Genomic DNA, 13,460 nt, shown 5'->3' on the forward strand with positions numbered 1-13,460 from the left:
TATACATAAAAATGCTATGCATCTGTTCTCATATACCTGTTTCATTTGAGGTAAAATATATACTGATGAAGGTTTAAAAGTAATTTATGTATATGCATGTCTATTATCCTTTAGGTACAACATTATAAAATAAGCATTAAATGGATACTTCTAAAATTCTCTTCTCTTATGCCATGTTTGTGAAATGGAGACTTTGTTTTCATTGTGTTTAGTTCATTTTAAAACTTGAACCAGTCAAACATTGTAAAAGAGCATTGTAAACTTTTCAATAACATGTTTTAATCATCTATAATTCAAAGCATTACATGAAATTTTTTTCAGTGTTACTTCAATGAATGCAAGCATGGAAACCTAAATATTTTAGAAAAGTAAAAATGAGAAGAAGCCATGATTTGAAACAATATTTAGAAATTAAGGTCTCTGTTTATTGTTGCTTTAAATGACTGGAACATCTTATTTTTCTGAAGGTAAATTTCCACAATAGAAGCAAGAAAAATGAATATCTTTTCTCCAGAGTGTAGAAGAGAGAGAGCGAAAACTACTAACTACAAGAGAAAAAAATAATAACTGTGTAGAACCAGGAGAAATCCCATCTTTCTGGAAATTTCCAGCTGTGTTTAATTATGTTTTCTTTTCTCCTCCTCTTCCTCTTCCTCTTCTTCTTTCTTCTTTTTTCTTTCTTCTTCTGTATCATGAATTGAACCCAGGGATACTTAACCACTATGACACAGTCCCATTCTACCTCTGCCATTTTATTAATTAAGAGGGTCTTTGTAAGTTGCTTAGGGCCTCGCTAACTTAGTGAGGCCAACCTTGAACTCACGATCCTCCTGTCTCAGCCTCCTGAGCCACTGGGATTACAGGCCCATGCCACTGACTTGGCCTGTGTCCATATTTTAGATCACATAGGAATGTATACATAAATTTTACACATCAAATACATATGCCTTATTCACTTAAATATTATACAATATATAAATATTTTAAAGAATATATAGCCATGTCTGTGTTAGTATCTCATTTATATTAGAAAGCATTCTGGTGAGTGGGACCCCTTCATAAAAACAAGCTAAAAGAAATTATCCATCACATCCACTCACAGCCTTGCTCCTCCCACTCACATCTGCCTAGCACAGAAGAATCTAGAGGCTCAGGGATAAGATAAAAACTCCCAGTCCTCAGGAGACTGATCAAGGGACCTCCTTGACTATGGGTCTTTGTACTGCAAAGATAACACACTGTTCCAATAAAAACAATTATATTTAATATACTACAGCAGAAAATCACCCTCAAAAACACTGGAACTTCCATGGGGGCAAACATAAATCTCAGGGAAAGTAATATGGGCTGGATATTGTGACACATGACTGTAATTTCAGCAGTTTGGTTGACTGCAGCAGGAGGATTACAAACTCATGGACAGCCTCAGCAACTTAGTGAGGCCCTAGTCACTCAGTGAAACCCTGCTTCTAATTAAAAGAGGATTGTGATTATACCTCAGTGGTTAAGCAGCCCTTGATTCAATCTGTGGTACCAAAACAATAACAGTACTAATGATAATAATTGCAGAACTTCATACTTTGATTTGTTTTTGCATACAATTCAACTCACCACAGCTCTCATGGCCTTCTGTAGGCTATGGCATTATGGACAAATGAGATTTTGGAAATGGAACTGGTCATGCTTTATGTGGTTTTGGGACTGACTGTTAACTGGGCAGCAGCTGGTGGCACAGTTCTAGCTGAAAAACTATGAAGAGATCTAGGGAGAAACAGCTTGGCATATCTTGCAGGTACCTTGTGAAAGGTATGAGCTACAGACATATGGAGAAGAAAAACCTGGAGAATATCTGGTCAAATGGATGGCCACCATCTGGAAAATAAGGCTTGCAACAACCTTTCAAAGTTTGTCTTCAGAAATATTACAAGAAACTTTGTTGTTCTAACAATGAAGAATCAGGAAACTCCAAAGAAACTTTGTCACAGACACTAAGCTGTCATTATTGGGAAATGAAAACATACCTGCAGGAGAATCTGTTTCCCTGATGAACTCAATAATGAGAAAGCCAAGTCCAATTTGCTTTAGGAAGAAGAAAAGGAGAGAGGTTCATATTTTCTGTGATGTCCTGATAAAATGAAATGTGAATATACAGACCAGGACAAGATGAGATTCAAGTCCTCTAAATATTTTATTTCTAAAAACTGCCTTAAGCACATTCATTATTAAGGAAATGGGAAGGAGAATTTTAAAACTGTGATGGGCTGATGGATTTGCCTCCATGGAAATGTTATGTAGGCCAGGCTATATGGGCAATGACTAAACAGAGTTCATTTTACCTTGAGTCTCCATGTTATGTAGGAAATAGTTCTCCCATGAGAACACCTTGCCTCTGTACCCATCAACAGTTGCTTATCACAACATGTTTGGCAACACAAAATGGCAATTTTTGTATAATGAAAAATTGTTCTTTTTGATTCCTATTTTCCTAAATAATGTACCATATCAACTGTGATGTCAACAGTGATTTTCTAGATTTTAGTAACCAATCTTTAATTTGTACCTAAGTAAGGTCATTTTTACCCACTTCCCCCTTCTGCTAATGATTTTAGATCTCATGATGCTAGTTTGTAATTTTAAATTATAACAACAGACATTTATGAGTGATGTACTGACTTATGGTATAAAAACTCCTACAACCCTATGGTTGGGGTTGTTCTCCCAGTAGCCATTTTTTGGGTGTTGTGTGACAGTCAGTCAGTCAATTATAAAGACTGAAATTTGGGCTTCACAGTGGTGATCAGTCTGTTCTTAAGTTGCCCCCTACAACAAAAGAATGAAAAGAGACAATATGTGATTTCTCCTGGTTCTACACAGTTGTTATTATTTTTTCTATTATAGTTAGTAGTGTTCACTCACTCTCCTCTACACTCTGGAGAAATGATATTCATTTTTCTTGCTTCTCTTGTGGAATTCCACCTTCAGAAAAATAAGATGTTCCAGTCATTTTAAAGCAACAATAAACAGAGACTTTAATTTCTAAATATTGTTTCAAATTCATGACTTCTTCTCATTCTTACTTTTCTAAAATATTTGGGTTTGCATGCCTGCATTCTTTTAAGTAACACTGAAAATAATTTCATGTAATGCTTTGACTTACAGATGATTAAAACATGCTATTGAAAAGTATACAATGCTCCTTTACAAGATTAATGGACACAAATATTCTTTCAATCCAGGTATTGGAAATAATGTACCCTGGTGTTCTGAAGTACAGAAAAGGAAACTACCATCAGTTTCACTAGTCTTTTTAATATTTCATGTGAAGGGGACATCACAACCACTGTCCTCTCACTTGGAATTTGATAATGGACAGAGCACATGCTATATACTTAAACCATTAATTTTTAATTTGAGTTATTAAATGTACCACAAGAAAAATTTTATGAGACACTACAATAGATGCTTGTGGTGATGTGAGGTTGCTCACATTGCCCTCTGGAGTACATAAAATTATTATTTTTTAATTTCTCAGGACATGAAGCCACAGAAGAAAGAAGTAAAGCTGAGTATCTGAAATAGTGAACAAGGAAATTTATTACCTCTCATTATTTTTACAGAAGTAAGTTAGATATAAAACAGGAGATAGCATAGGTAGCACACGTAACCTGAATACAGTTACAACTCACTGATTCAAATTAAAAGGAATTCTGAAATAATTGACATTTCCTCTGGAGAACAGTGACTAACTTTCTATGTCTCAATCACGTAGATCATGAGTGGTTCTTGATGGTAAATAGAAAGGAGATTCTGAAACAGATTAATCTTTACTACTGTGTCAAGTGAACTGTCACTAAAAAAATAAACAGTTTATGAACTACATGTAGATGGTGGAACATAAGCTAGTGTAATTTATGAAGACAAAATATGGAATGATATTTGCCAGAAAGTGAGGAAGAGGTACAGTAGGGAATTTCTGTATGGTGGATACAGATAAAGTATATGAAGGAGAAAAAGTGCTAGAGATGGTGGAGAATATTTGTGTTATTAAATGTACCATAAGAAATGGTACATAGGTGCAGAAAAGTTGAATTTGCTCATGCCACTGACCTGTATTCCTAAAAATGGGTAAATTATAGATTTTATCTTTAATCTTTTAATGAAATGTTTCAATGACCTTACAGTCAATGGTGGAAAAAACTTTCTCTGAAATTACAAAGGGAAGTAAAAGGGTTTTAAAATTGCAAAAGTATAATTTTCCTATGATTTGAAAATATCTCAGCAAAACTATGCTAAACAAGCTGTGCTCAGTGGCACTGTGACTATAATTTCAGGGGCTCTGGAGGTGATGAAGGAGTATTGTGAGTTCTAAGCTGAGTGTCATCAACTTACTGAGAATTAATTTAATTCTCTCTAAATTAAATATTTAAAAAGGGCCAGGGATGTGCCTTAGCAATCAAGTGGTTGTACATTCAATCCCTAGTACCAAAAAACAAAAAAAAAAAAACAAAAATAGAACAAAACAAAACTGTGGGTAACAGCAATTTGATGGTGATTCCCTGAAGCTCCCTGTCTCATTTACAATTTTTATTAAGAAGCAAGAGAAGTTGCTGGTATGAATTCTATTTAGTGCCACATAGCCCATTTATTACAATTTGGCTGGCTGTTTTTAGTTGTGGTTTCTGTATATTCTACATATTAACCACTTTCCATATCCATTGTTTGTATATATTTCTACCCATTTGGTAAGTTCCCTATTCATTCTACTCATTATATCTTTTCAATAAAAGTTGTTACATTTTTATCTAGTTCTATTTGTCTATTGTATATTTGTTCCCTTTCCTTCATATTATTATATCAAAGAAAATTTTGCCAAGTCCAACATCATTAAGCATTCCTCCTATGCTTTTGTAAGGGTCTTATAGAGTTAGCACTTAAGCTTGATCAACTTGGAGTTATTGTCAGTGAATTTTATAAGTAATAGGCCCAACTTCATTGTTTGCTTTCAGATATTCAGGTTTCTCTGCACTATTTGTTGGAAGGAGTGCCCTTTTCCCTTTGAAAATCTGACATCCATGACCAAAATCATTTGATTATTTCTGTAAGGGTTTTCGTATAGGTTCTCCATTGCATTAGTCAGTTTTTAAGCTACTACCACACTCATTTTTTTGACCTATCTTTTGAATAAGTTTTGAAATTCAGAAAAGTAAGATGTCCAAATGTGCCCCACATCTTCAAAATTATTTTGGCATCATTTAGAAATCTACATGTATGCCAGAATGGATTATTGTACTTTGGGGAAATAATTCAGTGGGATTTTGATAGGGATTGTAGATAACTTTGGATATTGTTGATGTCTTAGCAATAGTAATTCTTCCAATGATGAACACATCATTTATTTCTATTTATTTGAGTCTTCTTTGAATTCTCCACATTGAAAACATCAAGATGACTGACTAGAGGGGGTGACATGCTTCCCCCCCAAAAATGTATGAACATATAATAAGCAATTACTAGTCAAAGGGAGTACAGGAGGGAAAGTGCTAGAGGGTAGTGGGGAAGAGGAAGAGACACTGTGTATCCTGAAGATCCTGATGGACTCACAAAGAATGTAACAAGTCACCTACCCCTCTATCCCCACATCAAGGTTGGTTCAGAACAAAAAGGGATATTGGCATCTCACAATGACAAAAAGGAAAAAGGCATGCCCACAGCAGCCCCATTAATGCCACAGACACCTGAAGTCTCTGCTGCTGGGAAATCCTGCAGGCACCCACGTCCTGAGAAGTTTACAGAGCTGCTAGGGAATCTGCAACACTGAAGTGATACAGAACCAAAGCCCAGCCCTTGCAGTCCTCCCTCCACCCTTGATGCTACAAGTACAGCAAAATGCATCAAGGGATGGGAATGCAAGGTCCTGGGGAATGAGAATGGGCACACTGTGTTATGTGCACAAATGAATATGGCATCATCAATCCCTCAATTATGTGGAATTATTATGCACCAATCAAAAAACAGGGAACTCATCATCACCTGATAAGTCTCATAAGATGTGCTTGAGACTCCTAGGTCTAGAGGTAAAGGAATGATAGTAATCACCACAGAAGCATGTGAAATTAGGGCTGTGAACAATTTGCAGTTACTTTTTTTGGTTTTTACAGGGTGAGGTAGAGATCAGGGTCAAGTTTCAATCTTTGTTATATGAATATTCAGCTTACCAAGCACCACTCATTGAAAAGATGATCCTTTTATGATGTGTTTATTGCAGCCTTTTGTGAATTCATTGTCTATATATTATAGATGTATGGATTTACTTCTGGGATCTCCATTGTGATATGGAATATATAAACAGATATATAAGTATATAAAGAGATATAAAAACATATATATACATACATATGCATATAAACATACACATACAAAATGGTATTGGCATAAAACATATTTTGTATATATAATATATAGATATAGTATATATTTTAAACATATACACACATATTTTATGTTTACTCAAATATAATCATATAATATATAATTATATATAAACATATATGTACATATATGTTTCCCTATGTGTGTGTGTGTGTGTGTGTGTGTGTATATTTTTATTTCATGCCAATACCAATACCACCCTCTTTGTGGACCTAAATGCAGACCTGGAAATATGTAACTTAGAGAAGAAAATGGGAAAACTTTCAGGATGATGGTTCAGTACAGATAATGATTTTCAAAATCTATTCTGAAAACACAGGAAATAGAAATAGAAATAGTTCAAGGGGATAATACCAAACTCAAAACCTTCTGCACAGTAAAGGAAACAGTAACCTGAGTGAACAGACAACCCACAGAATGGAAGAAGGTATTGGGGAACTACTGGGTGATTTTAAAATGCATCTTTCACCACTGGATAGTCTCCAAACAAAAACTAAACAAAGAAAGATTAGAAATAAAAAATACAATCAGTAATGTAGAGTCAACAGACATAGAATATTTCATTCATCAATGATTGAATATACTTCCTTCTAAGCAGCACACAGACCCTTCTCTAAAGTAGACCATATCTTAGGCCACAAAGCAAATCTTAGCAAATACAAAAACATAGGGATAATACCATGCATTCTATCAGATCATAGTGGAATAAAATTAGACATCATCAATAAAATAAAAATAGAAACTACTTTAACATCTGGAGACAGAATGCCCATTGAATGAACAATAGATATCAGAAGAAATCAGGGATCAATTAAAAATACTTAGAGGTAAATGAGAATATTGACACAACACACCAAAACCTCTGGGACACTACGAAGGCAGTTCTAAGAGGAAAGTTCATTGCATGGAGTTCCAAATAAATAACCTATCATTACATCTCAAAGGCTTGTAAGTCATGAACTTCCATTTTGTTCCAGGTCTCGTAAAACTTTACATAGTTTTGTATAAGTTGCTTAGGAATTATACAGAATTTTTATTGTTTCTTTCAGAGGAAATGTATGTCTTTAACTTCTCCATTCATGAAGATAAAGGATGATCACTTGGGTTCCCAAAAAAGTGGAATATAGTTCAGGTTCTGTCTGAGCTTCAAGTATGTTCCATCTGCCTGCTATTACCTCAACCCCAGTCTTGGATCTGCCTCTGTTTTACTATTTTGCTTCATGTGCACTTTCATGTGATGCATAGATTGAATCCAGATATTTTCAGCATGGAAATCATGGAGCACATGAGGAGTAACATCAGGAAACCAGTTGATTCATGTGGGAATGGAGTGGGGAAGAGGGTGCCCACCAGACATTGTAGAGAGAGGATCTTCAGAGCCACAGGAGGCACTAGGAATCTCTCACCCAAGAATCAAGGCAGCACAATCCATGGAGTGGGTATGGGATAATTTGAACATCCAATCAAAGTGAGAAAAGTTGGGCTGTCTACATGATTGGCATGCACTTTTTTGTCAAGAAAACTCAGAGGACATTTTGAGCCTCACTCTCCCCAGATGGCTATTATCCAGAACAAATTCCATCAAGGGGAAAGTGAAATATTTCATTGGGGACTTCATAGTCCTGTGCCTCCCTGTGGATCTTGTCACCTCTCTAGAGACACTAAAATTACAGGCTGCAGAGAGATGAGCTCACAGCACCCTTACTTTAAAACTATGCAGGTTATTCTCAGGTGCACCAATTGTCCCTCATCCATCCAGGTGAGTGCCTCTGTTCCACATCTGAAGTGAGTGAGTGTATGGGGCTTCTAGGAGGAGGTTGGAAGGGAACAAATTGGTCTTTTAGTGAGGTTTTTGTAGCTTGAGAAGAAACATCCAGCTCTAACCACTATACTCAAACCAGACAACTGTGCTCTGTCAAATGCAATGAAGGAAATCTTTCTAAGTTATGTCATCCATTAAATTTGAAACAAAATTATCTTTTCCATAGGAAATGTCAATTATTTCAGATTTCTGCTTAATTTTCATCAATCAGTTGTAGCAGTACTCAAGTTACATATGCTATCTATGCTATCTTATATTTATACACTATTTACTCCTATAAAAATATTCAGGGAAATAATAAGTTTCCCTGTTCACTTTTTATTTGAAAACTCAACATTGCTTACCTCATCTTCCTGAATAAAATAGAACTATTATTGATATGTGACTTCTATAATTTGAGGAATTAAAAAATAATTCTACTTGCTCCAGAAGGTAATAGGGTAACCTCACATTACTGCAAGCATCTATTGTAGGTTCCCATAAAATCTTTCCTGTTCTACATTTAGCAAATAAAAAATTAATGGTGTAAGTTCAAAGCATGTGCTCTGCCCACTAGCAAATTTCAAGGGAGAAGTCAGTGATCCTGATTTAACCTTCACATGAAGTATTAAAAAGAGACGTGAACCTGCTGGTGAATACATTTCTCTTGCTTCAAATGACCTTGGAATATAATTTGCAACAGCTGGGTAGGAAGGATATTTATGTCCATTAATATTTTCTCTTTTCATAATTCATTTAAAAATTCTTCTTCTCAATTCCCTAATAATCAATGTTTCTGAAAGGCATTTTGCTAGGAAGAATGCTTAGGCAAGTTGGACCTCATCTTCAGGTGTGTATGTTTGCTTTTCTTTAAGTACATCTTTCCATGCACATGCATTTACAGAAAAAAAAAATAAGTGTAACACTATCCCCTTTTCTTCTTCCTAAAGAAAACTGGACTGGACTCATGTCATTATTCAGTTGATCATGGAAATAGATTCTCTTGCAGGTATGTTTGAATTTTCTGGTAATGACAGGTTTGAGTCTGTGATGAAACGCCTTTGTAGTTTCTGGTTGATGTAAGAAATGTAATTTTTTCTTCTAATGTTTCTGAAGACAGACATTAAAATATTGTTAGCCTCTAGCTGCCAGTGCAAACCCTGAGATGTTCTTATCCTTCACATTTGCAGAAACAATGGATTATAATTGACCAGATATTTTAGGATTAGCTGTGGTTTATTTGCCCAAATCTTCTCCAGGATTTTCTCTTCCTGTTATGGGGCACAACTTAAGAACAGATTGATCACCACTGAGAAGTCCAAATTTGAGAGTCATTATTAAGCCGGCTGGCTGACTGTCTCACACAATGCCCCAAAAAATGGCTATTGGGAGAACAGCCCTGACCACAGGGTTGTAAGGGTTCTTACACCAAAAATTACATTAATCATAAGTGTCTGTTTCTATGATTTGAAATTACACATTAACATCATGAGATCATCAACAGAGGGGGAAGTGTGTCAAAATGACCCTTACCTAGGTACAAACTAAAGAATGGTTACTAACATCCACACAATCACTGTTCACATGGAACATTGTTTAGGAGCAATAGGAATCAAAAGAGAGCAATTCTTTACTACATAGGAGTTGCCATTGTATATTATTAAACATGTCACACCAAGTAACTGATGATGGGCACAGAGGCAGGGTGTTCCCATGAGAGAAGCTTATTTCCTACATAACATGGAGTCTCAGAGAAAAATGGAGTCTGTCTAGTCATTTCCCTTAGAGTCTGGCCCAGAACATTCTCATGGAGTCAGATCTATCAGCCCATCACACTCCACATTCCTGTAGTATGTGTGTGCCACACACCAAGGCTCCTGCTTGTTGATGGCTCTGCCCTCCCTGATGTGCAAGTTGTTTCTCCCAAGTGTCCCTCATAGCTTCCCAGCTTGGCCTGTGTCACAAAATATATCTTGCTGCCCAATTTCCCCCAGTCACAAACCCAAATAAAGCAGGACCAGTCTGACCTTCCAGATCTCATTTGTCCATCCTCAGCATATAGAAGGAGATGGGAGCAGTAGTGAGGTTAACTACATGGCCAGGAGAAACCAAAGAATGCTCCTTTGTTGTTGTTATCATCATCATTATTATTATTACTATTATTACTATTAAAATTATTATCTTAGTACCAGGGATTAAACCCAGAGGTGCTAAAACACTGTACCACATCCTCAGCATTTTATATTTTATTTAGAGACAGGGTCTTGCTAAGTTTCTTAGGGACTCGCTAAGTTGCTGGGCTAACCTTGAAATTGGGATCCTTCTGTCTCAGCCTCTTGAGTAACTGGGATTTCCTCAGTATCTATCTTTCACATCTATATGCTCATGAACTACTTTAAACTTCAGAGTTTGCTTTCCAGATGATATTTTGTTTCACTATGTGAAAACATAAATTAAATCAATTATTACATACATGAGAAGCTTGAATGAAAGTAAATACATGCATTGTCCAGGAAAAATTTCTTCCAGGAAGTCAATACAAAATTTTCTAGAATAGGGGTGGGGGTGTAGCTCAGTGGTAAAGAATTTATCTCACATGCGTGGGGTCCTGGGCTTGATCCTCATCCTTCCTTGCAAGTCAAACAATTCCAGTATCAATTTTAGGTATGGACCTTTGTTTTTAAATGTGTATTTAGTTGTAGATAGACACAATACCTTTATTTTGTTTATTTTTATGTGGTGCTGTGGTTGGAACCCAGTGCCTCACATGTGCTAGGCAAGCACCCTACCACTGAGCCAGAACCCCAGTCCATGTGTGGACGTCTTGAGCCTGGAGAAATCACATTGCTTTCTGGTAGGAGGGAGGAAAATCTGGACTCAAAGAAGACTCATATTTCAGGGATAGTTTGGATACTTATCCTTTAATAAATACCTTAAAATGGAGTGGATCTGGATCTATTTCAATTATGGTTCTGCTTACACAAGGATTCCATGTATTGCAGTAGAAAAAAATTCATAGTGCATTCCTGCTAATATTTAATAACTGGACTTTGCTCACATAAGTCAAATTCCGACCTGATAAGGAAAACATTTAAAATATATAGCTGTGTTGAAGGATTACAAAAGTCCTAAAATTCAATCAGTTTTCTCTGAACAGAGATTGCCAGCAGACTAATATTCTGGTAATGTTTTAAACTGAGTTGGTGATAGAGGTGATCAGATATTAAAACTCTATGAAGACTACCAACTGACATAAATGAGAATCTGTACAATTTTGAAAAATAGAACAAATCCATATGATAGTTCTTTGCAGGAAGGCTTTCCCTGTTTGTCATATATGCCTCGTTCTGCTTCATGCACTGTATCCCCAGTAAATACATGATTAGAATGTGTTCAGTTTAATGGTGAGAAGAGCCTAAATGTCTGGTTCATGGGATTCTCAAGGCTGAATACATAGCCTTTAAATGGAAAACCATATAGGTGCATTGAAGCCATCTGACATCAGGGTTTGCAATTCTTAGCATTCTCTGTGAATATATTAACAAAATTACAAGTGTTCATAAAGAAGCCAGAATAAAGATAACACAAAAATAATGTAAGTATGCTTTATCTAAGACATTGATTCTCTTTGCTTTGGAGGATTTTCTTTCCAATGCAACCCCATGATTTTAATATAACAAAAATTATACAGTTCTTATTATATTTCTGGCATGTAATCAAGATGATGTGTCCAAAGAAAAAAATAAATCACCCTTGCGGTAAGACATCACCATGTAAAACTACCTGTCAGACCAGGGAAAGATTTTCTACACATGGTAATTTTTAAAGTACAAGTGAAAATTTTGTATTTTGTATCAAATATAATTCAGTCAAATGCCTTCCAGAGGGTGCGATGGAAACTGGAATATTAGAGGGGGGAATTGGACACTGTGAAAGTGCATCAATTATCCTCATGGCAACAGTACATCTGAGACTGATGAAATTTAATATTAATCATAATAAATACATTTTTACTTTTCTCCTATGTACTCCCTGATTCCTTACCCCACTAGATGGGAAAACACAACAAGCTGAATGGCATTATTCACATAAGAAATGCCTTTTACTCTGAGGTTGGAATTGGGATCTTGGCCAACACCATCCTTTTTCTGTTCCATCTCATCAAGGTCCTCTTTGACAATAGAATCAAGAAAATTGACATGATCATTGGTCTCTTGGCCCTAATCCACCTGCTGATGCTGCTCATCATGGGGTTCATAGCTACAGACAGTTTTACATCTCTGGGAGGTCTTTGGGATGACATCACATGTAAATCAGTCATCTACTTGTACAGGTTTCTGAGGGGCTTCTCCATTTCTGCCACCTGTCTGCTGAGTGTCCTTCAGGCCATCACCCTCAGTCCTAGAAGCTCTTGTTTGGCAAAGTTCAAATCTATATCCCCACAGGACAGCCTGAGGTGGCTTCTTTTCCTGTGGGTGTTCTACATGTCATTCAGCGCTCACTTCTCCATCTCTGCTGTTGCCAACTCCACAGTGTCCTCACAGGGTCTTGTATTTGTCAGTGATTCCTGCACTATTTTACCCATGACTTATTTCCTCAGGCATTTATTTTCCATACTGGGTGTATTTCGGGATATCTTTCTTATAGGGTTCATGGTGCTCTCAAGTGGGTACATGGTGACCCTCTTGTGCAGGCATAGGAGGCAGTGCCAGCACCTTCAAAGCAAAAGCCTCTCTCCACAAGCCTCCCCAGAACAGAGGGCCACCAGGACCATCCTGCTGCTCATGAGTTTCTTTGTTCTCCTGTACTCTTTGGACTGCATCATATTCTCCTCAAGGATTATGTGGAACAATGACCCTGTTTGTCGTTCTATCCAGATTATGGTGTCCAATGGCTATGCCACAATCAGTCCTTTGGTTTTCATCTGTACTGAAAAACAAAGTGTTGACTTTTTGAAATGTTTGTGGGGGAGGAGAGTAAATGTTTAGTCATTGCAAGATGGATACATTCTCTGAATGAGCCACTGCACAGCTTGGTAACAATTAATCAGGGGTGGTGTGTAAGCTCTCTGTGCTGGGTGAATAGATGAAGTGGGGTATTTTAAGTGATTACTTTGAAACATGTCAGTGACAAATACATCCCTGATTATTATCCAAATGGGTTCACGATAAACTAACAAGTTTATATTTCTTTTTGATGTGCAAAACAGGGACCTGAGAGGTAAATATCA

The 13,460-nt window shown here is 36.5% G+C and overlaps 1 protein-coding gene across 1 annotated transcript; it reads left to right on the forward strand.

Moving 5' to 3' along the window:
- Positions 1-12,282: 12,282 nt before the first annotated feature.
- Positions 12,283-13,218, forward strand: LOC124971165 (vomeronasal type-1 receptor 90-like). The gene has a single exon (XM_047534954.1). The coding sequence runs from the start codon at positions 12,283-12,285 to the stop codon at positions 13,216-13,218; it is 936 nt and encodes a 311-aa protein (XP_047390910.1).
- Positions 13,219-13,460: the final 242 nt, after the last annotated feature.

Source organism: Sciurus carolinensis, chromosome 19 (assembly GCF_902686445.1).
Source record: "Sciurus carolinensis chromosome 19, mSciCar1.2, whole genome shotgun sequence".
NCBI classification, from domain to species: Eukaryota; Metazoa; Chordata; class Mammalia; order Rodentia; family Sciuridae; genus Sciurus; species Sciurus carolinensis.

What these genes read in the sequence shown, in the direction of transcription:
- LOC124971165 (XM_047534954.1), top strand. Translation starts at nt 12,283, where the DNA reads ATGGGAAAACACAACAAGCTGAATGGCATTATTCACATAAGAAATGCC.